This window comes from Stegostoma tigrinum, chromosome 23 (genome assembly GCF_030684315.1).
Source record: "Stegostoma tigrinum isolate sSteTig4 chromosome 23, sSteTig4.hap1, whole genome shotgun sequence".
NCBI classification, from domain to species: Eukaryota; Metazoa; Chordata; class Chondrichthyes; order Orectolobiformes; family Stegostomatidae; genus Stegostoma; species Stegostoma tigrinum.
In genome coordinates, this window is record NC_081376.1 from 20729623 (window position 1) to 20754650 (window position 25028).

The following is a 25028-nucleotide window of genomic DNA, read 5'->3' on the forward strand; positions in this document are numbered from 1 at the left end:
AATGTGGGAATGACAACAGCACAATCTTCATGGAGTCTTCATACAGGAGGACATGTTCCTTTGTGTTGTGTAGCAAGAACCCTGTGCTGAATGGGATAGAATGAGAAGAGATCTTGCTGCTCAACCTGTGATCCCTGAGGCACTGTGGGCCATCAAAAACTGAACTGTATTCCACTACAATTTGTAACCTCAAGGCCAGGCTTATTCCTCAATCTACTCTTCCCAGCAAGTCAAGGGACTGAGCCATTCCAAAGAGGAGTGCAGGAGAACTTCACAGAAGCAGCACCAAGCTTATTACTTAAACTCATCACCTCTGCTGCCTTGAAGGGCAACAGCAGCAAGTGAGAAATAGGAGAGAATGGAAGTTGCTTTCCAACGTGATTGAACATCTGGATGTGGAAATATACTGCCAATCAGGGATAATCACTGAATCAAAATCCTGAGACTCCCTATCCAACAGAAATATAGGTATGGCTATACAGTAAAGATTGCAACAGTTCAAGACATGGCTTATCACCTTTGCAACGGCAGACTGGGACAAGCAATATGACACTACATCCTATGAACTATAAAAAAAACTAAAACCATATATCCAGCTGGGATTTCGACAATACACCAAAAATTTAACCTGTTTAGGCAGCAACGTGAAGGTCTCCAAGTGGAGCATCTCCTAAAGTAAACTAAGAGAATCAAATCGCTTTACTAATTAATTGATTCAGGATCTTATTCCCCAAATGTTCACACAGTCTGTAATAATCAATATTGTAGAATATAAAAAGAATTGTTGGAGAAGATAGGAATAATGGACATTTAGAGAGGCAAAAATTGATTAGGGATAGTCATCATGGTTTTGTGCAAGGAAAATAGTGTCTCACAAACTTGCTTGATTTTTTGAGGAAGTTACCAAAAAGATTATTGATAAAATTAAAGCAGTAGGCATTGATTATTTGGATTTTAGTAAAGCTTTTGGCAAAGTTCCACATGATAGATTAATTGGTAAAGTTAGGTCAAATGGGATTCGGGGCGAGCTTGCCAGTTGGATATATAATTGGCTTAATAAAGGAGAAAGAGAGGAATGGTGGAGGGTCGCTTTTTGGACTCGAGGCCTGTGATCAGTAGTATTCCACAGGTTTAAAGTTTTGACAAAGAACTGTAAACTTGGCTTGTAGGTGAGGTTGTTGACTCGCTCGCCAAGCTGGCTTGTTCTCACTCAGACATTTTGTCATCATGCTAGGTGACATCATCAGTGCAGCTTCCAATGAAGCAATGTTATTCTACTCCGCTAGGAATTTGTACTGCTTGGCCCGTTATGGTTAGTAGTGTCATTTTTGTTTTTTTTCCAAAACCAGAAATAGTACCACTCACCATAACGGATCAGACAGTATAAATTCCAAGCGGACACAGTAACATAGCTTCATTGAAGGCTGCACCAATGATGACACCTAGCATGGTGACGAAACATCTGAATGAGAACAAGCCAGCTTGGCGAGCAAGTCAACAGCCTCAGTATGTCACAGGGATTGTTTCTGGGTGCTCTTTTGTTTGTCATTTATATAAACGATTTTGATGAGATTATAGGAAGCATGGTTAGTAAGTTTGCGGATGACACCAAATTTGATGGAATAGTAGACAGTGAAAAAAGGTTTTCTAAGATTACCAAAGGATTTTGATCAAATGGGTGAGTGGGCCAAAAATGGCAGATGGAGGTCAATCTGGATAAATGACACATATTGCATTTTGGTATGACAAACAAGGGTAGGGCTTTTACAATTAATGATAGGGCCTTGGGTAGTGTTGTAGGACAAAAGGTGCTAGGGGTTCAGGTAAATAATTCTTTGAAGTTTGTGTCACATCTCAACAAGGTGGTTAAAGAGGCATTTGACATGCTTGCTTTCATTGCTCAGTCTTTTGAGTTTTGGAGTTGGGCGGTCATGTTGAGGTTGTACAAAACATTGGTGAAGCCTCTTCTGGAATACCATGTCCAGTTCTGGTCGCCCAGTTATAGGAAGGATACCATTAAGCTGGAGAGGGTTCAGAAGAGATTTACCAGGACGTTGCTGGGCATGGAAGATTTGAGTTGTAAAGAAAGGCTGGATAGACTAAATTTTTCAAAAGAGCATAGGAGGTTGACAGGCAACCTGACAGGAGTTTATAAAATAATGAGGGCTATAGAGGGAGTTAACAGGAGTTGTCTTTCCCTAGGATGGGGGATTCAAAGCAAGGCGGCACATTTTTAAGGTGAGGGGAGAGAGAGTTAAAAAAGATATAAGGGGCACATTTTTCACAGAGGTGGTTCGCATGTGGAATGAATGTCATGAGGAAGTGGTGGATATTTAAAAGACGTTTGGGTAAATACACGAATAGGAAAGTTTTGGAGGCACATGAGCCAGGAGCAGGTGAGCGGGACTAGTTTAGTTTGGGATCACATTTGGCATGGACTAGCTAGGCCAGAAGCTCTGTTTTCGTGCTGTACGACTGTATGACTCTATAGTCTGTGAGTTTGTGCATTCCATTCTCGTAACTCTTTCCCCACAGATTGTGATACTTTTCTGAGATTTTTTCTTCTACTTGCAGGCAATTCTATAACATTGCTATATATAATGGTCAATCACCAAAAGGAATTCAGGAAAAGCTTTATTACTCGGAAGTAATTAGAATGGCATACAAAATGAAACAATGTAAGATCCAGGGACAATGACACATGCCTCCCTGAGACACTCAATGCTTTCTATGCTCGGTTTGAGCAGATTACCACCAGCATGGCAACACCTGCCCCAAAAGCCCCAGACACACCTGTTCCCTCTGTCACCGCTTCAGAAGTCAATGAGTCTTCTTGGAAGTCAACCCAAGGAAAGCAATGAACCTGGACAGTGTCTCTGACCGAGCATTCAGATCCTATGCGGACAAACTGGTGGAGGTATTCACCAACATCTTCAACCTCTCTTTCCTACAAGCTGAAGTCCCCATGTGCTTCAAAAAGACCACTATCACCCCCATGCCCAAGATAACACATGCACTGTGCCTTAATGACTACTGCCCAATAGTTCTGACTTCAGTAATCATTAAGTACTTTGACAGGCTGGTCATGACCCACTTCACCTACAGTTTCCCAACCTGCCTTGATCCTCTCAGTTTGCCTACCGATATAACAGGTCCACAGAAGATGCCATATCCCTAGACCTGCACTCATCCCTGGAATATCTGGACAACAAATACACCTGCATCACCCTCCTGCTCATTGATTACAACTCTGCCTTTAACAATTATCCCCTTCAGACTGGTCTCAGGTCCACCGTCTGCAAGTGGATCTTCAGCTTTCTGACCCATTGGCCACAATCAGTGCGGATAGGTAACTGCACCTCCTCCGCAATAATACTCAACACTGGAGCCACCAAGGATGAGTCCTCAGCCCCCTACTGTACTCTCTGCACACCTACGACTGTGTTGCCAAATTTTGAACAAGTGCCATCTACAAGTTTCCTGACAACAGCACTGTAGTGGGACAGATATTTAATGAGTCAAAATACAGAAGGGGGAGGGAAAGTGGGCAGGTTGACATGGTGCAATGAAAATAATCTCTCAACTTCAGCAGAACTAAAGAACTGATCACTGACTTCGGAAAGAAGGGAGGAGATCATGCCACCATGTACATCAACAGAACTGAGGTGGAGAGGGTGAAGAGCATCAAGTTCCTCGGAATGATGATTACCAACCTGTCCTGGACCTCTCATACAGCTGCAACAGTCAAGAAGGCACAACAATGCTTCTTCTTCTTCAGGTGACTCAGGAAATTTGGCATGTCCGTAAGGTCCCTCACCAACTTCTAAAGATGCATCATTGAAAGCATATTGTCCAGGTGCACAACAGCCTGGTATGGCAACTGCTTTGCCCAGGACCATAAGAAACTTCAGAAGATTGTGTGCACAGCCCAGACCACCATGGAAGCCAATCTTCCATCCACGGACTCTATTTACACGGCTTGCTGCCGTGGAAAGGCAGCCAACATCATCAAAGACCCATTGCACCCTGGTAATGATCTCCTACAACCTCTTCAGTCAGGTAGAAGATACAGAAGCCTGAACACATGCATAAGCAGGTTCAGGAACAGCTTCCTTCTGGCCATTATCAGACTGTTGAATGGACTCCAGCCTCAAATTATGTAACCTGCACGGTAACCTGTATGCCTCTAAGTCTTTTTGACATGCCTGTACCGCTTGTAAACAAAGCTGTTCACTGTATTTCGGTACATGTGATAATAAAATCAATCAGATGAGGAACTCACTATCAAGTGGAGTTGAGGCAAATAGGATAGATACATCCAAGGGAATCTAGATAAAAACATTAGGGGAAGAAAAGAATAGAAGACTATTGAATTCCAATAGTACAACCAGGTGAATCAGGAGGCTGCAGTGGGGCATTAGAACAGCATGGGCCAACTGGACTAAATGTCGGGTTACTGTGTTGTGTTATGTCGTACTTATCCTGTTCACATTTAAATATAGTGATTACATCAGTTTCAGTAATTGTGAGAAGAAGAATAATTTCTGCAGAAGGGCAAAAAGAGAAAGAAAACAAATGACAAGCACAACTGATAGAGAAAAAAAAGTTTCAAGAAAATAAAGTACATCAACACCATTAAAGACCCATTAGAAAATCTGCCCAAAGGCAAACTGGAGAATGGGATCCAACTGAAAAAAATTTTGCAAAGAATGTCTGCGGTTTGGTCCATAAGCAACAACTAACTGTATCTCACACCAGTTCAGGCGACTATCTACAATCCTACTCAGTCTCTATTCACTGTTTCAAAACATTTATTTCAAATCAGCAAGCTATTTAGTAAGAGTGGATATCACAGCCAAGCAGTCACTTTTATGGATTCTGATTAAAGCTTATCGACCTGAAACATTAACTTTATTTCTTTCTCCACAGATGCTGCTGGCCCTGTTAAGTACTTCCAACAATTCATATTTTTTACTTTCCAGCAGGGGTCACTCAATAGTGATCAGTACCAGGAACCCGAGATAATGGGAACTGCAGATGCTGGAGAATTCCAAGATAATAAAATGTGAGGCTGGATGAACACAGCAGGCCAAGCAGCATCTCAGGAGCACAAAAGCTGATGTTTCGGGCCTAGACCCTTCATCAGAGAGGGGGATGGGGAGAGGGAACTGGAATAAATAGGGAGAGAGGGGGAAGCAGACCGAAGATGGAGAGAAAAGAAGATAGGTGGAGAAAGTATAGGTGGGGAGGTAGGGAGGGGATAGGTCAGTCCAGGGAAGACGGACAGGTCAAGGAGGTGGGATGAGGTTAGTAGGTAGATGGGGGTGCGGCTTGGGGTGGGAGGAAGGGATGGGTGAGAGGAAGAACAGGTTAGGGAGGCAGAGACAGGTTGGACTGGTTTTGGGATGCAGTGGGTGGGGGGGAAGAGCTGGGCTGGTTGCGTGGTGCAGTGGGGGGAGGGGGCGAACTGGGCTGGTTTAGGGATGCAGTTGGGGAAGGGGAGATTTTGAAACTGGTGAAGTCCACATTGATACCATTAGGCTGCAGGGTTCCCAGGCGGAATATGAGTTGCTGTTCCTGCAACCTTCGGGTGGCATCATTGTGGCACTGCAGGAGGCCCATGATGGACATGTCATCGAAAGAATGGGAGGGGGAGTGGAAACGGTTTGCGACTGGGAGGTGCAGTTGTTTGTTGCGAACTGAGCGGAGGTGTTCTGCAAAGCGGTCTCCAAGCCTCTGCTTGGTTTCCCCAATGTAGAGGAAGCCACGCCGGGTACAGTGGATGCAGTATACCACATTGGCAGATGTGCAGGAGAACCTCTGCTTAATGTGGAAAGTCATCTTGGGGCCTGGGATGGGGGTGAGTGAGGAGGTGTGGGGGCAAGTGTAGTATTTCCTGCGGTTGCAGGGCAAGGTGCCAGGTGTGGTGGGGTTGGAGGGCAGTGTGGAGCGAACAAGGGAGTCACGGAGAGAGTGGTCTCTCCGGAAAGCAGACAGGGGTGGGGATGGAAAAATGTCTTGGGTGGTGGGGTCGGATTGTAAATGGTGGAAGTGTCGGAGGATGATGCGTTGTATCCGGAGGTTGGTAGGGTGGTGTGTGAGAACGAGGGGATCCTCTTTGGGCGGGTGTGGTGGGGGCGGGGTGTGAGGGATGTGTTGCGGGAAATACGGGAGACGCGGTCAAGGGCGTTCTCGATCACTGTGGAGGGAAAGTTGCGGTCCTTGAAGAACTTAGACATCTGGGATGTGCGGGAGTGGAATGTCTTATCGTGGGAGCAGATGCGGCGGACAAAATGGGAATAGGGGATGGAATTTTTGCAGGAGGGTGGGTGGGAGGAGGTGTATTCTAGGTAGCTGTGGGAGTTGGTGGGCTTGAAATGGACATCAGTTACAAGCTGGTTGCCTGAGATGGAGACTGAGAGGTCCAGGAAGGTGAGGGATGTGCTGGAAATGGCCCAGGTGAACTGAAGGTTGGGGTGGAAGGTGTTGGTGAAGTGGATGAACTGTTCGAGCTCCTCTGGGGAGCAAGAGATGGCGCCAATACAGTCATCAATGTACCGGAGGAAGAGGTGGGGTTTGGGGCCTGCGTAGGTGCGGAAGAGGGACTGTTCCACGTAACCTACAAAGAGGCAGGCATAGCTGGGGCCCATGCGGGTCCCCATGGCCACCCCCTTAGTCTGTAGGAAGTGGGAGGAGTCAAAAGAGAAGTTGTTGAGGGTGAGGACGAGTTCAGCTAGGCGGATGAGGGTGTCGGTGGAGGGGGACTGGTTGGGCCTGCGGGACAGGAAGAAGCAGAGGGCCTTGAGGCCATCTGCATGCGGAATGCAGGTGTATAGGGACTGGACGTCCATGGTGAAGATGAGGTGTTGGGGGCCAGAGAATTGGAAGTCCTGGAGGAGGTGGAGGGCGTGGGTGGTGTCACGGACGTAGGTGGGGAGTTCCTGGACCAAAGGGGAGAAAATGGAGTCCAGATAGGTGGAGATGAGTTCGGTGGGGCAGGAGCAGGCTGAGACGATGGGTCGACCAGGGCGGGCAGGTTTGTGGATTTTGGGAAGGAGATAGAAACAGGCCGTGCGGGGTTGGGGAACAATGAGGTTGGAGGCTGTGGGTGGGAGGTCCCCTGAGGTGATGAGGTCATGAATGGTGTTGGAGGTGATGGTTTGGTGCTCGGGTGTGGGGTCATGATCGAGGGGGCAGTAGGAGGTGGTGTTGGAGAGTTGGCGTCTGGCCTCGGCGATGTAGAGGTCAGTGCGCCATACTACCACTGCGCCACCCTTGTCTGCAGGTTTGATGGTGAGGTTGGGGTGGGAGCGGACGGCTGCCCGTTCTGCGGGGGAGGGGTTGGAGTGGGTGAGAGGGGTGGAGAGGTTAACCCTTGTTGTTTTCCCCTTTACCAGTTCTGGGATAAACAGCCCAGATTTCACACTTTGGCTCCTAATGATGAGATCAGCTGGTTCAACATCAACTGGGAAAGGAAACACATTCCTAATAAGTTGCAGTTACCCGAGTGATGTAGTGCGAGATCCTTGTGAAACATTCCTGACTTTGCCTCGAGAATTTGATGGCAATCACCATGCAGAAGAGGCAAACAGCCAAGTAAATGAGGAACAGAATAAGGAAATCCATCTCCGTGCCCAAAATATAACTCAGTATCAAGGCCAGGATCTGTTCAGTTGTTGAAAGTCAGCACCTGACAGACAGAACAAACCACATCAAAATTGTCGATTTTACTGTTGTATTTTATTAGTGTTTTCAAATGTTGGGACTGATGATGCACAAGGTGTACTTTCCATTATAAATTAGAATCAGACACAAGAGAGAGGACAAGTTAGGAATTGCTGAGGTAGGAACCTGTGCTGGAATTATCATTCCGGTCTATAATACTTGAAATTGTCCAATTTCTCCCATACTAATTTTGTGTTGTTCCAAATGATCAAAATATAATTATAGATAAATGATATACATTCATTTACAATATCTTTGCGATATCATCAGCTTGAAGCATTAACTACAAGGACTGCAAGGGTGTTGCACTATGATCTATGGGCTTTGCGAGACCATACCTGTGCAGGGGTCTATTTTGAGTTAGCCGGATAACTGAGACACAGAAACTAACAATATGTTTCCTGTGTCAACAGACAAGCTAATAGAAAATCACCTGGATGACTGATGTTTGAGTAATATGGAGCAAATACTGCATCTCCTGGACAATATGTGTTCATACAAGTATCGCCATCTCAGGGATATGTTGGTATGACTAACCAGTGATTCTGCTAGAAATTGAAGATCTAAAACCATTATTACAAATACAAAAAATGAGAAATTGTCAGCATTATTGAACCAGGAAGCTTTTCTCTATAATTGTCTTTTTATGAATGCTTGTTGTTCACTGGTAGTCTGGTTTGTATTATAAGAGATCAGCTATCTTCCAACAGGCCTTCGAGATTCTGTGAGTTCTGTGCTCCTATACAGTATTTTCTCATTTGCTTCCTGGTACATTTTCAATGCTGTCTATTGTATTTTATTTTTATTAATTAAGTTTGCAAGAAATCAATATCATAACTTCACAAACTTAGTTATGTCCTTTATCTTATAAATCAACACAGAATATTACTATTGATCAGAAACTTACGGGGACCATCATATAAACATTCTGGCTATATGATCACGTCAGGCGGAGCAATTATGTGGCAAATAACTTATCTTGACACTCCAAAGCCCGACCACAATCCACGAGGTGCAAGTCAAGCTTGTGCTCCTGAGATGCTGCTGGGCCTGCTGTGTTCATCCAGCCTCACATTTCATTATCTTCTAACACAGTACTGTCTGATTGCCTGGTGAGTGCAGTTCCAACAACAGTTAAGAAACTCAACACCACCTAGGATAAAGCAAATCTTAAATATTCACTCCTTGCACCACTGACACATGCAGCAATTATGCACCATTTACATATGCACTGTAGCAACTCACCAAAGCTCCTTCAGCAACATCTTCTAACTAATGACTTCCACTACCTGGGAGGGACAAGGGCAGAAAATGCAAGAGAGCACTATCACCTGGAAGTTTCCCTTCCAGCCACACACTGCCCAAACTTAGAATTACGTCTTTCCTTCACTGTTGCTGCACAAAAAATTTGCAACTTCCTTCTGAGTAATATTGTATCTACACCACATGCACCACAATGGTTTAAGAAGGCAGGTCACCATCACCTTCTAAAGAGGAGTTAGGGATGGGGCAAGCAATACTTACTATTCGGTGATGTCCACATCCCATGGAAAATAATGATTAAACTCTTGCCCCACTTCCCAACCTGTCGCTGATTTATCCCTTCGATCCCCATTTTCCTCATCCCCACCTTCTTCCATCTACTTCCCTCCAAGCCCAATGCGCCCTAGCCCCTCCAAGCCTGCATCCTGCCCACTAACTTCCCCTTCACACACAACAACAAAAGATTATATGGCTCATCGAATCCACTCTATCATGGCCAATCCTGGGCTTCAGTTTTACTTTCTCACCCTCTTATCCTTTCAATCCGTGAGGTACTCGGGATCTCAGCTGACCCTCCGGGGTAGGCAATTCGACTCCAGTACAGCTCATGCACTGTCCACCTCCTCCCACTGAATCCCGCACCTTTCCCACCCATTCTCTCCCTCTTACCCCACTCTTTACCCAGTCCCCCTCCTTTTCCCCGTCTCTCTCCGAGCGCCATCATTGCCGTCCGTTCCTTACCGGCTGCGATTCCTTCACAAGACAATGAACCGAAGCAGGGCGGACGTGCCGGAAACGCGGACGACGTCACTCAAACGGTCTCCATGGTGACCGGACCTACCAGCTAATTGGCTGCTCCTCGGGAAGCTCGGGCGAGCGGCGGCGCACGCGCACTGGTAAGCAGGCGAACGGCGGCGCACGCGCACTGGTAAGCAGTCGAGCTGTGGCGCGTTGCCTAGGAGCTTGTGAGGAGTGAGGGACGGATCGACCAGTTGTCAGTAATGTTAGAGATTCTAGCCTGATGATTGTTTGTTTACAGCATCGTCCTCTAATCTCACTTTACAGCCCTTGCAAGATCTGACACGTCCAAGTAAATCTAGCTTCTAATCCCTCTGCCAATGATTTTAAACTTGGGTTGCCTGGTCATTGATAATGGGAACTGCAGATGCTGGAGAATCCAAGATAATAAAGTGTGAAGCTGGATGAACACAGCAGGCCCAGCAGCATCTCAGGAGCACAAAAGCTGACGTTTCGGGCCTAGACCCTTCATCAGAGAGCTGAGGAAGGGTCTAGGCCCGAAACGTCAGCTTTTGTGCTCCTGAGATGCTGCTTGGCCTGCTGTGTTCATCCAGCCTCACATTTTATTGCCTGGTCATTGATCTCTTTGCTAATGAAACTGGGTTATTCCTGTTCACTTATTCGAGGCCCCTCATAATTTTATGCCCTTGATTAAATCTCTCTTTAGCCTCCCTGTGTCCCCAGAATAGGAACACCAGCCTATCCAGTCTCTCCTTATCGCTAAAATTCTTCCTTTTTGGCTCTGTTCTTATAAATCCCCTCTGTAGCTTTCCTTATTCAATCATCTTTCCTTAAGACAGTGCCAAAAATGTAAACACTATTCTTTGCTGTGATCTAATTACAATCTCATAAAATTCTGCTACTATATCCCTGCTTTCATTTTGTGTTTTGGCTAACAAAGAAACCAAAAGCCAAGTTGAACACTTTATCTACCTGATCTGCTACCTCCAGGTGTCTTTGGTCATACATTCCAAGGTTCCTCTGCATGTTTCACATTATCCTATCATTTATCGTGTATCTCCTGCCCTGTCTCATTCCCCTTGGGAACCCTGCAGCCCAATGGTGTCAATATGGAATTTGCAAGCTTCAAAATCTCCCCTCCCCCAACCACCTATTTCCTCCCCCAACTCCACACCTACACTCATCATTAGTAGCTCCAACCCCAGCTCTTTGACCTGTCTCCTCTCCACTTATCTTCTCCCTTATCCACCATCTATCCGCTTCCCACTCTTTCCCTATTTATTTCAGAATCCCCTTCCCCTTCCCCATTTCTGAAGAAGGGTCTAGACCTGAAACAGTGATAATGGCCTGAACCATCAGCTTTCCTGCTCCTCTGATTCTGCTTGGCCTGCTGTGTTCATCCTGCTCTACACCTTGTTATCCCCCATTGCATAATGATATTTAGAATTGTATCTAAAATGCCCATTCACCAGGGTCTATTCTTCCCCAATTCTTAACACCTATTTCTCAATAAAATTCTGAGGGTTGAGGATGAGGTTGAGTCACTCAGGAGTGAACAAAAGTGGCATCAACAGAAAGCAGAGAGCTGTTGGGTAGGTAGTGGCTCAGTTGTTTTCTTCACTTTAAAGCTGCATTAAGGAAGGGTAAGAGTTGTAGCTTATTTTATTGATAAGGTAACTTAAATAATTTTCTACATGACTTATGTTTAGGCTAACTAGGGTACGAATATTTTAACTAAAGGAATGGCATGGGAGCTCAGTCCCCTATGTTGCATGGCCTGTGGTGTGTGGGAATTCTTAGATACTCCTGCTAGTTTGGATGACCACATCTGCAAGAATTGCCACCAGTTTGACCAGCTTGAGGCATGGATTTTGGAGCTTGAATGGCAGCTGGAGGCACAGCAATCCACCCATACGTCTGAGATTTATGTGGCTAGCACTTTATTAAATATGGTCACCTCACAGCTCAAAGAAGTGTGGCCAGAGAAGGAATAGATGATTCAGAAGAAGGAAAGCAGGTGGGTGGGCAGGAAAGCGCCAGACTGCAGCTTACTCAAGAGCAATTTTTCTGTGTTTGAAAATGGTCAGAATGACAGTTCCTCTGCGGAGTTCAGCCAGACCCTAGCGTGTTAAAGTTGGGAGAAAAAAGAGAGGAAGAGCAATAGTGGTAGTGACTCAAGAGCCAGACTTTTTGCAGATACAGATGTGACTCCAGGATAGTGAGTTACCTCCCCAGGAGGGGGAAGGATAGTCAGAGGTAATGGTTCGTCTAAGTACCAGCAGAAAGATAGAAAGAGAGGTTAGGTCATGTAGCAAGAATTTAGGGAACTAGTTAGAAATTTGAAAAGCAGGGCCTCAAGCGCTGTAATCTCTGGATTACTAGTAGGAATATGTGGATAGATGAACGCAATGTGTGGCTGAGGAGTCAGTGCAGGAAAGAGGGCTTTAGATTCTGCTGTTACCATGCCCATTTCTGGGCCAGGTGGGACCTGTACAAGTCTAATGAGTTGTACCTGAACCAGAATGAGACCAACATCCTTGCATGGGGGTTTGTTGGTGGGGGAATGGGGGACAGGAGAATGGGATACAGAGTAAAGGTACAATAGGAGGTGATGCACAGACAAATATAGAAGAAAAATCAAGACAAATCTGGAGGGCAGAGTGTAGGTATAGGTATATAGAGGTAAGATGTAAGAGATCATAGTAAGGCTGAATGGCATTTATACCTGGAGGAGTCTTGCAAGGAGGGCCAGTAGGTTGAGGATGTTGATTAGCACATGGGAGTATGATATCATCACTGGAGAGACAGAGGTTTGTGTGTGTGTGTGTGGGTGTGTGTGTAAAAGAGGAGGCACTGCATTAAAGAGAAATATCTTAGAAGCTTCCTTAAATGAGGACATATGGCAAATGAGAACAAAAAAGGGCAATGACATTGCTTAGAGTGCACAATAGACCTTCAGACAGTCAGAGAAAGATAGATGGCCAAATCTCAAGTGTAAGAATAATAGGTGATAATAGTAGGAGATTTCAACTTCACAATATAGATAAAGTGTGAAAAAAACCATAGCGACTATGAATTCTTCAAATGTATCCAGGAGACCTTTTGAAGCCAGCATTATAGGAAGGATATGATTACATTAGAGAGGGCACAGAGGACCTACATCTAGGTGTGCCTAGGCTGGAGCTTTTCAGCTATGAAGAGAGACTAGATAGGTTGACCTTGTTTCCCATAGACAAGAGAAGATTTGGGAATCTGAATGAGATGTGCAAAGTTATGAGGCATGTAGAGTTGAAAGGGAGAAACTTTTCCTCTTAGTACAGTGATCAGTATCCAGGAGGAATATATTCAAGGTAAGGAGCAGAACATTTGGAGGGGATTTCAGGAAAAAAATATTGTCGGGGAGTGGTGGGTATTTGGAGCTTGCTGCTTGAAAGTGTAGTAGATGTGAGAACTCATAACATTTAAGAAGTATTCAGATGAATACTTAAACTATCATAGCATGCAAGGCTATGGGCTGAGTGCTTGATGAGCAATGTGGACATGATGGGCTGGAGAGCCTCTTTCAGTGCTGTTAAACTATTTACAAACCTGACTTCAAACTTTACATCAATAGGATATAAAGAGGCACCTTAGGGAACAGAGCTGTTGCAAATTAAGTCACTTTGGAAGGAGTAAGAAAGAAGCAGACTGATGTGAACCAAGTGTTTAAAGTGATGAACAAAATTGGTGCAACTTATACACTCAAACTTATGTACCCATCTGCCCCTTGACTCGCACTCGCATCACTCCCACTGCTGAAATGGAGACCACAGAGTCACAAGGAAAGTATTTTATACTCAAACTTACCTTCCCAACTGCTCCCTGGTTCGCGCTGTCATGACTCCCACCAATGAAATAGAGGAAATAGAAATAGAAGCAGGTGGAATTCAACCCCAAAAAGCGTGAAGCGATTCATTTTGGAAGATCGAATTTGAATGCAAAACATGGGATTAATGGCAGGATTGTTGGCAGTGTAGAGGAACAGAGGGATCTTGGGGTCCACGTCTATAGATCCCTCAAAGTTGCCACCCAAGTTGATAGGGTTGTTAAAAAGGTGTATGGTGTGTTGGCTTTCATTAGCAGGGAGTTGAGTTTAAGAGCCGCGAGGTTATGCTGCAACTCTGTAAAACCCTGGTTAGACCACATTGGAATATGGTGTTCAGTTCTGGTCACCTCTTATACGAAGGATGTGGAAGCTTTAGAGAGGGTGCAGAGGTGATTTACCAGGGAGCCTGGACTGGAGGTCAAGTTTTATAAGGAAAGTTTGAGGGAGCTAGGGCTTTTCTTATTGGAGCGAAGAAGGATGAGAGGTGACTTGATAGAGTTGCACAAGATGATGAGAGGCGTAGATAGAGTGGATAGACAGAGATGTTTTCCCAGGGTGGAAATGGCTATCACGAGTGGGCATAATTTTAAGGTGATTGGAGGAAGGTAAAGGAGAGATTTTAGAGGTAGGTTCTTTACACAGAGAGTGATGGGTGCTTGGAATGCACTGCCAGTGGTGGTAGTAGAGTGACATACATTAGGGACATTTAAGTGACTCTTGGATAGGCACATGGATGACAGTAAAATGAAGGGTATGCAGGTTAATTTGATCTTAGAGTAGGATAGTCGGCACAACATCGGGGGCCAAGCGGCCTGTACTGCATTGTGCCGTTCTCTGTTCACTGTATACAAATTATCATTCCTGAGCTGGAGCTGAAGCAGAAGCAGGAACAGGAGAAAATGAGCGTTCAAGGGTATAAACAAAGGAAACTGGGATAACCAGCATGAGAGGCACTCCCTCGTGACATTGCACAGGAGAGAATGCACTACGATTACTTTATTTCTGGAGTTATTGGAGTCACAGAAATACTATTTCTATCTCGTCTATGGTTCAGTTGAGAGCGTTCTCACTTCTGAGTCACAAATTTCGATTCAAGTTCCACTCCATGACTTGAGCACAAAAATCAAGGCTGACATTGTATTGCAGTATTAAGGAAGACTGCACTGTCAGTAGTGCCACCCTTTGGATGAGATGTTAAGTCGAGCTGGATATGAAGGATTTCATGGCACTATTTTGGAGAAGCCTGAGAGTTGTCTCTTGTGTCCTGCTCAATATTTATCCCTCAATGAACATGGCAGAAAACATGGTCTCTGGACTTTGCTCAACTTCTCATAAATAGCAATGTGATAATGTAGCAGCTGGACTTACAGCATTACAAGAATATATTCCATGTGTTACATTTCAAAAGCATTTCAGTGGCTGTAAAATGCTTTCAGTAACCTGTTAGGTATGAAAATGTATAAGTCAATTTTTTCTTTATAATCAGTGGAAGTTCTTGGGACAGTTGGGATTGACGAAAGGTCAGTGTTGGAACCATCAGTTGTTTTGATTGTTATAACACTGTGGAGCTGGAGGAACACAGCAGCCCAGGTAGCATCTGTTTTGTTTATTTGTCTTTTATCAGAGTCTCTCTATTTTGCAGAGGTATTATTTTAACTGTGAATGTATTGGGTTGTCTATTAGACTGCAAGATATTACTGTGCTTGTCATTGAATGGCTTATTATGTTACAGGAGATGGATTAAGTTCGCAGCAGACATTCTGACAGCCTTACTCAGCCTGTAATTGATCCTTAAACCTTTTGAACATTGGGGGATGATTTTCCAAGTAATGTTCGATGTACTGGGTGTTTCATGTCCAGCCAGCAGCTGTGTAAAAGGTAAGCATGTTTTAATATGTTCTCAGTGCTGTGGAAGCATCTTATCTGTTCATGACAGTGAACCAAATAACTATTTCAGCATGCAATATGGTGTTTGAAGTGCAAAGAGTTTGGTGTGTTAATAGTGTCAGTGAACTTTAGTATGTTAAATGGATCAGGTGTGTGTAAAGTTTGGCAATATCTGTGACAGTTGTGGGAGTGAGGATGGGAGGACTTTTATGACCATTCATGTCATGTTGTACCTGAAGGAGGAAGTATTCTATGCCTTACTCAGTCAACTTGCAGAAGTCATTAATTTGCAGATGGTGCAAAAGGTGGCCATGTGATTAAGAGTAAGGAACAATAAGCTAGAAGAAGACACCAATATATTTGCAAAACGTACAGAAAATTCATTAATTGAACATCAGTTGTAGTTGCGTCTACGCACACCTGTATGTGTGCATAGTCATATCCACACTCAGCTGAGGGTGTACACACAAATGTTATCACACACACCTGTATGTGTATACAAAAACATTATCAGGATACCTGAGTGTGTACACACTGACATGTCCATACACATCCATACGTGTGCACAGTTATAAACACACGTCCCATAGACCTACATGCATGATTAAATGCAGAACAACCATGAAATAGAGAGACAAGATTGCATAAGGAACATAAAAAGTTAGCATGCAGATACAGCCAATAATTACAAAAGCAAATGAAATATTGGGCTTTATTACAGGGACATTGGAGTACAGGAAAAAATAAGTCTTTTAACAGGGCTTTTCTAAGATCACGATACTGGGTATTCATTCCTGGGATGAAGGTGTTTATTCTGTAATGAGAAGCTGAGTAAATTGGGCCTACAATCTCTAGAGTTTAGAACAATGACAGGTGAACTCCTGGAAAAAAAACTTACAAAATTTTGAAGGTGCTTAATAGAGTAAGTACTGAGAGATTGTTTCTGTGATTCAAGGCATCTAAAACATGAACACATTCTCAGAATAAGGGGCCTATCATTTAGGATTGACATGAGCAGAAATTACTTCATTCATAAAGTTTTGAATCTTAGGAATTCTCAATCCCAGAGTCATGTGGGTGTTCCATTGCTGAATATATTTAAGGCTGCGATAGATTCATTGTCTCAAGGAATTAGAAATATGGGCAAGAGTGAAAAAGTGAAGCTAAATTCCAAGCTAAATAAATGGTCTTGGTAGAGCAGGCACAGTGGTCCAAATGATCTGGTCCTTCTCCTATTTTCTGTACTCTTGTGTTCTTTTATCATATCACCAATGGAGTAGATCAAAGCTTTGCAGCCTTGCAACATTTTGTGTGAGTGGTGTTAGACAACTAAAACAACTAATCTGGGAAGGAACCGGAGGCTCCGTAAATATCCCCATTCTCAATGACCCAATACATCAGTGCAAAAGGTGAGGCACTTGTGACTATATTCACCCGAAAGAGTGATGTGGATAATCCATTTTGGCCTCTTGCTGAGATACTTAATATCATAGACATCAGTCTTCAGCCACTTCAGTTCACTCCAAAATGATGTTAAGAAATAGCTAAAGGTATTGGAAATTCTATGGGTGCTGACAAAATTACGGCTGTATTACTAAATATGTGCTCCAGAATTGACTGTGTCCTTAGCCAATATGTTCCAGAATAGCTACAACACCGGCATCTGTCTGACAAAGTGGAAAATTACCCAGGCATTATCCATAAAAAGCAAGACCAATATAATCCAGCTGTCAGTTTATCCTCAATCATCACAGAGTGAGGGAAAATGTTGTAGACAGAGCTATCAAGTGGCACTTTCTCAACAACAACCTGCTCACCAATGCTCAGTTTGGCTTCTGTCAAGTCATTACAGCCTAGGTCCAATCATGGAGAAAGCTGATTTTCACAAGGGAGGTCAGAGAGGTCGTCTTTGATACTGAACAGCCCAAGCAAAACCGAAGTGAATCAAAATCAGAGGGACATTCTCCACTGGTTGGCATTATATACAGCACAAAGGATGATGATTGAGATTGACAGCTATGTTAGTCTCAAACATCGCTGCAGGAGTTTCTTAGTTTAGTGTCCTAGGCCCAGTCATCTTCAGCTGCTTCATGAGTAACATTCCCTGTTTTGTATGAACAAAAGTGAGGATGTTTACTGATAATTGCACAGTAATCAAAACTGCGCAACACCCATTGATCCTTCATGCAATGGGACTTGGACCATTTTAAAATGAATTTATGATCCTAGCTGATGTTATGAAATCTGGCTTGAAAGCTCTTTTTTATTTTAGTTAATATGGTGGCTGATAACTAAAATATAGTAACATGAGACTGCAGATTCTTCAACAACAGAAGTTTACTACACAAAAACACAGGTTATTGAGACGTTGAAGATAGTTTACAAAATTCATAGAGCACATAGCAACACAAAGTCTTAAAGCTAGTTCCCAAACATTAACAGGAATTGAAATCTGGAGAAATTATCCTTCTATTTCAGAAATGAATGTTCTACATGTTATGCTCGCAGCTGAAGTTACTACTGGATAAGTCAAATCCCAGATAGGAACCTGACTTGATAGATCATACTTTGATTTGATGTAGTCTTAATAAGGACTTCCCTCACTGAAGCATAGACATGCAATGCTGCAGGCTTTGCTTTAATGATAAGACACAAATTTAGTCACAAAAGAATTGAAGATGAGATCGAATCAACCAAATCATTTGCAATATAATACAAATTCAAAGATTTTTAAACCATTCATTAAAACCACAATCCAATAACACTCAAAAAATTCTTTATAAATTGAAAAATGACAATAGCTCTTGTGTGATGCCCAAAATACACCCCTGATACAGTACACAATCTTCATTGTTGAGGGGCATGGGGTGTAGACTTGCTGCATTAATCAAAAAATGGTGCTTCTACATAACTTTCCTATGTATCATGTTGGATCGTGGACTCGAACTGCTCAAGTCAATAAGACAAGAAATAAGATGGGTGCTAGGGCCAACCTCCTGAGCACGTGGATGCTCAGGTGACAGATCAGCAGATAATGAGGAGTGAATGTATCTAAAACACCACTAGTATAATACTCAAAGGAGTCCCTCTATCTAATATCTCAGTAGGTTTAAGTAAATTGTGACTTCACCTTTTAGACTGGAGCTGCAGGTGGCTTTTTTCTGGAATTATCATACACCTAAGGCTCATTGTACTCAGCTTTAAGTAATCTCTTCAGGGCATCTGGTCTGGGAATAACACTAACTCCTCACTCCAAGGTAACCTAGTTTACTATACATTCTTCCCTTATCAGGAGCATGGTTCGATATGGCCATCCTATTCCAAAGACTTCATGGAACTACTCCACTCGGAGTACAAACTAAAATCCAAAAGTCTTCCTGTCTTATCTATGGCCATATCTTAAGATTAAAAAATTACCAGTTCCAGAAGTCTGTAACAAACCTTGAGGGCCATTATTTACCTTGCTGGTCTACAAAACAATTTAGAATGAGCTAAAGCCCATTAATAGTGCATAAAATCCATTTACTCTAAAGGCAGGCCTCAAAAACTGTTTCAAAATAAATCATCATGGCTACTCAGAACTTAATAATTAACTTCAGATAGAGAGAATACTAACTGGTTACTAGCTCAAAACCTAGAAAACACAAACTTACATTAAATAGTATTTTTTAAAAATGTAAATCGCAGTTTAGATCACATATTTAACTGTTTCTCCCCCAGTTTTTTCCCTGTGAACAGTGGAGTCTCGTTATATGAATAACAGAAAACTGAAAGCTTCGACTTGCAAAGCTTCTAAAAACCTGCAGATTTGTAACTAAACCCTTGTGGTCTCAAAGATGTACAAAGTAAAATTTTGCTGATTAAAATGATTCCGTGAACTGTTCTGAGATACTCCTTTCTTAGATACAAACTATATTGGCTTCTGACCACAATCAGGTCTCTGCCAAACTGCCTTAAGAACTTTCAATATCTGGATTTTCTAAACTAAAATCAATCCTTGGTTATTATGAAGTGCAGAAAAGCTAATGGCTAATATCTGCCCTAATTATCGTAAAACCTCTGTACAGTCTGTTCTGCTATAATGTGTGTACTGACAACGCGAATTGGCTGTAGCGCTATTGATGAATAGGGAAATGCAATTTCTAAAACGTGAACTTGTGTTGGCTGTAACACAATTCCATCAGTGCACGGAGGAGTATATGTGACATCACGTGATTGTTTCACCGGCTTTGTCGTGAATATGTACAGCGTTAGCATCGAAAGAGTCTCTGCCCTGGCATCATGTGATCACGTCATGGGCTTAGTCATGAAGTGCTTTCTGTGAGAGGTACGATATAACCTGCTTCCCCCATCAAGTTGCCTTGACATTTTTTTAAGGCAATGTGTTTAATTTACTTTTATTTCATTATTAGATATGAATTAAACATTTATTCAAATTGTGCTATCCTTTGTGTTAGGCTTTTGAGAGATTTTTGAGTAATTTTGAGTGATTATTTTTGGTGGTCTGTCCCTTACCCCGTGTTTTCCATAGACCCCATTATTTCTGTAGCATAACTTTCTACAATGCCGTGTTGCACAGGAATGCAATTACCGCATTATAGCAGAGCTGACTGTACAAAACATCTTATTCCATGAACACACTGGGGGCTTGGAGTTGCCAGCTCTCTGACAAAGTCTGCATTGGGTCACTGTTCTGAAAGGACTTTGACCTTTTTTGTTGTAACAGAAAACACTTCACAAAAGTGACCAGTGCTCATATGTCATTATTTTGAAAGCCAAACTCCAAAAATAATATATATTTCACCTGTCATCACAGTGGGTTCTGTTCTTCGTATAATCTCAGACCACATATTTAGGTTAAATTTAAAGAATGTTTGTTCATAGTCTGTGCATATTGTACGACTTCTGACCTTAGAACAATTATATCACATGACTGCTGATGCCCCAGTAACATCACAGCTTACTTCAGAGCTTCATCTACATGTTCATTAAATTCTATGTCTAATTATCCTCTGAAATACTTCTTCAATTTTCAATGTTATTAACTTTTCTTAAGATTATTGACTGAAGTATTTAACTAAAGGTATTCCCATTTAACTGACTGTGTTGCTAATCCCACCAACTCCCATAGTTCATGGTTCACAGAGTTAGGCACTATGGGGATCTCATAATTCTTCCTGATCTGGCCGTTTAAAATGCCATAAGGTGCAGTGGCCTGGAACCACAGCTGAAATCAGATGAGTGCAATCAGTAACGTCATCTCAAATCTCATTATACTTAAAGGACTGCCTTCCAGTGGGCTGCTGTATTGGAAACTGAAGAATAGGGATCCATTAAAAGGCTTACAATTAGTACTTGACAGGACCCTAATTCGTCTTACCTCTTCCGTGATTTCTTCTGTTAAAGAGAAGTGCTCAGAATGAAAGATCATTGAATGCGAAATTGCACCATCACACAAGAGGTGTGAAGTATAAGCATTCAGCAGCATGTTGAAACTCTTGTGGCATACTCTCATGTTTAGGAATAGGAGACAGGGGTGTGAATCAGTGAGAAAACTGCAGAATTTTGATTCACTTCTGAATGATTTGGCAAGAATATGTCTGTAGTTATGGAAAAGCTTTCGAGATGAAAGATGATATGAGACAAACTTTAACATTGACTGCTTTTGATTCTGATGGCATATTGAGACTGTAGACAGAGATAAAGAATATTTTCAACTCTCATTTTTATGCTTCAGTTTTCTGGAAGAATTCCCTGCACATCCATAGTTCTTTATAATCTTAAATGGTGTCATTAGGCACATTTTGTTTGCTGCTTGTTGAAAGATTACCTTGTGAATCTGAAGTACTGAACCGCCCATCACATCCACAATAGACACATACGTGTAGTAGTTCTTTATAAATCCTATTGGTCAGTTCTACTAGTGTCACCACAGAAGGTGAAGAATTTTGCTCATCTTAATGTTGAGTATTAGAGGGATCTTAATATACTGTTTTGAAATCTGAAGAGTCAGATGTCATATGATTCTCTTCCTGAAATAGTGAAACTGCTCCTGAAAGTAACATCAGGCTCACCCTCAGATGTGTATCCTGGTCAGAAATCTCAGGAGAGAGGCTCAGCTGCTTCTAACACAGCTAATGGCATGTCATAATGCTGATCAAAGCTGAGAAAGTTCTCCACAAAAATAGTCATCCAATCTTCTTGAAACTTCAATAGTTTGAGAAAGCTGTGGGAATTCTTCACAAATAACCATCCAGTCTTCTTAAGATGAAAGCTGTCATTCCTAGACAGAGACAATTCCTCACAAAGTGGAATGCAATCATCATGTTGGAATAGAGCATCTGTATGTGGATGGTCTTTTGGTAGCTGTCGTAGAAGACCTAATTGGACTCATGCTTTGCAACTCAACAAGAATTTATTGTGATTCTGTAAAATGTAATTGAGCTGTCGATACTTACTTCAAAACGGCCTTTAGTGGAGAGGTTGTGGCTTCTTGATTTCTGATGGACATACAGTATGAAGCCATCCTAAATTGTCAGGCAGCACGATAATGGTTGCTCTTGAATTAAATAAAAGTATCAGATTGCTGATTTTCAAGTATAATAACCAAGCATCCTGCTCTAGATCATCACCTTCTGCTGTAGGACCAACCATACCCACTAAACCAAGAATGTGTGTAATTTCCATGTCTCCTTTCTCATCTTTTTGTTAAATTTGCTGGATTCTTCTTTATCCCAGAGATCTTTAAAGAGTCATCTTACATTGCAAAATTGCTAGAAATGATTGAATCTTCCAAAGTGAAAGCATCAGATAGCGCCTGCTCGCCAATTTTGTTGCTTGGATTGCCTTCTTGCACCACATCTCCAGCATTTCAAAATGACAGTTCCCACCTTTTTCTTGATTTTGACATGCTCCTTTTTGGGTAAGATGGACATGTTTGGGAAAAGCCAACTTATGTAGTTTGATTCTGTCTTCATGAAGGAGGCCACAAATAATGTCCCAAAAATGTTGGTGAACCCTGGTTGCCATGAGAGAAATCAATATTAATGGAAAATAAGTGTTGGGGAAATTGATGGAATTAAAGGCTGATAACTCCCTATGGCCCAATAATCTACATCTTGAGGAAGTGGTTCACCAAATAATAGATGCATTAGTGGTCATCTTTTGACATTCTATATACTGTGAAATAGTTTGTATGGATTTGAGGGTAACTATTGATATCACACTACCACAATTCTTCCCATGTTTACCCTGTCTAGCCATGTTAGAATTTTATAGGCTTCTATGAGTTTCCCTCACATTCTTCTAAACTCCATTGAATATTGCCCAAACTGATCCAGTCTGTCCTCATAAGTCAGTTCTGCCATTCCAGGTCTGGTAAACCTTCGTTGTACTCCATCCATAGCCGGAACTTCCTTACTTGGATAAAGAGACCAAACTGTACACTATTCTCCAGGTGTAGTCTCACCGAGATCTTGTACAACTGCAGCAAGATATCACTGTTCCAATTACATGAATCCACTTGCTGTGAAGGTCAACCCCTTGCCTTCTTCACCATCTGCTGTATCTGCATGCTTACTTCCAGTGACTGGTGTACAAGGACAGCCTGGTCCTGTTGCACCTCCCTCTTTCCCAATCTATCACCATTTAGATAATAATCTGCCTTCCTGTGTTTGCTCCCAAAGTGGATAATCTCACATTTATCCGCATCCTACTTCATCCGCCATGCATTTGCCCATTTGTTCAACTTGACCAAATCACACTGAAGCATCTCTGTATCCTCCTCATAGTGCACCCTCCTATACAACTTTGTCTCATCTGCACACTTGGCAATAGTACACTTAGTTCCCTCTTCTAAATCATTAAGGTATGTTGATCCCTATGATATCCCAATAGTTACTGGTTGGCACTCAGAAAATGACCTATTTATTCCTACTGTTTGTTTTCTGTCTGCCAGCTAGTCAGTACACATCACTACCCCCAGTCCTATGCACTTTAATTTTCCATGCTAATCTCTGACACAGGACCTTATTGAGAGCCTTCTGAAAGTCCACAGAAACCTCATCCATTGGCTTCATTTTATCAACTCTACTGGCTGCGACCTTGACAAGAAGATTTTTCAAGCATAGTTTCAATAACACCAACTCTGATGCTGTCACTGCTCTCCAAGTTCTCTTAAATCTTTAATAGTTGACCCTAACATTTACCCTATGACCAATGTCAGGCAACACGTGAATAATTCCCAGTCTATGACTCCCTATCTTCCTCAGTCAAACCTTTGACTTAGACTCAACTATACTTGTTCCTGATTATGGCATCCCTGCTCTGACTGTATTTTGTTTGTAAATAATACTGAGTTACAGAGGGTGTTGGGAACAACTGTTATTGCTCCTATGGTTTGTTCTGAGCTAACTGAACCCAGCTAGCTCGTACAGTGCTGACATAGCCCACAATAGAAACCCCCATAAGGCCAGAGAAAATCAGCAACAAAAAATAGAAATTGCTGAAAAAGCTCAGTAGGTCTGGCAGCATCTGTGGAGAGAAATCAGAGTTAACTCTTAACTGGAACTCCAGTTTTGAGGAAGGGTCATGACCTGAAATGTTAACTCTGATTTCTGTCATGATCCTTCCTCAAAACTGGAGTTCCAGTTAAATGTTAACTCTGATTTCTCGCCACAGATGATGCCAGACCTTCTAAGCTTTTCCAGCAATTTCCATTTTTGTCTCTGATTTACAGCATCTGCAGTTCTTTTGGTTTTTATTTAAGAGAAAATCAGCCCTGTTCCAACATCTCCTAATTTCCCAGAATTTGCACTAAAAGTGCATACGTGTGCAGGTATTGGGTGAGGGCAGTTTTGGGTTCACCTGTGATGCCCCATCTGGTTGAATAGACTGTTATCAAATGAATAATGTATTTAATTGAGGTACTCAGAGGCAGCAGCTTCTTGTGTTCTCTGTCAGAAGGCAGGTACTTGGCATTCATTTGCTGACCCCTGACAAAGTGCTGTAAGTTTTTTTTCTACAGGTAGAGTATGGGGGCAGTCTTGTAGAATAACTAGCACCTTGGAACCATACCCCAAGGGTTAGTGTCTTCAGGAGAGAAAATAGAAAATCGGTCAGGGAAGTTCACAAAAGGTTAACAGTTGACCTGTTTGAGTAAGTGTTGCAAGGTGGCAGCACTCCTGCTTTAAACCTCCAATGATGGGAGAAAATGAGGACACTATAAGGCCTATTAGCAAGCGTGGAACACTGTTCCACAGGGAGTTGAGAGAACATGCAGCGTGCCTAGAATAGGTCTGAGTTTATAGTTTAGCATAAACTTGCTATGTAGGATACTGGAATTAGGGCGCTGCCTTATTTTGCAACATTCTCTCCCAGCTCACAGGTAATTAGGTTACAACTGATCAGACTCTGGATACAAAGTGCCTGTGAGATTCTGTTCTTGTACATAGAAACGCAACATTCAGCCTTGTTGAGCCAATTTCATATGAATTTAAATGTCCTTTCTTCAGACTGATATTTGAAATTA

General features: G+C 42.5%; 2 protein-coding genes across 8 annotated transcripts in view; one reads left to right on the forward strand and one right to left on the reverse strand.

Moving 5' to 3' along the window:
• Positions 1–9797, reverse strand: part of zdhhc4 (zinc finger DHHC-type palmitoyltransferase 4) — a 38095-nt gene extending 28298 nt beyond the window's left edge. For 4 of the 7 annotated variants that reach the window (XR_009447126.1, XR_009447125.1, XR_009447128.1 and 1 more), the window contains exons 1-2: positions 9730–9790; positions 7504–8834 (exon numbers count right to left, since the gene is read on the reverse strand). Coding sequence is in view for 1 of the 7 variants with exons in the window: in XM_059653979.1 (XP_059509962.1) it covers positions 7504–7626 (123 nt within the window). In the remaining 6 variants the exon portion in view is untranslated. Of the gene's footprint in view, positions 1–7503; positions 8879–9729 lie in introns of all 7 variants that reach the window. The other 3 variants (XR_009447127.1, XR_009447124.1, XR_009447129.1) reach the window with 3 other exon arrangements.
• A 5561-nt stretch (positions 9798–15358) lies between these two features.
• LOC125462599 (delphilin-like) overlaps positions 15359–25028 on the forward strand; it is a 144508-nt gene continuing 134838 nt past the window's right edge. The window contains exon 1 of the mRNA XM_059653980.1: positions 15359–15490. Within this exon, the coding sequence (XP_059509963.1) occupies positions 15427–15490 (64 nt within the window). The 5' untranslated portion in view covers positions 15359–15426. The remainder of the gene's footprint in view (positions 15491–25028) is intronic.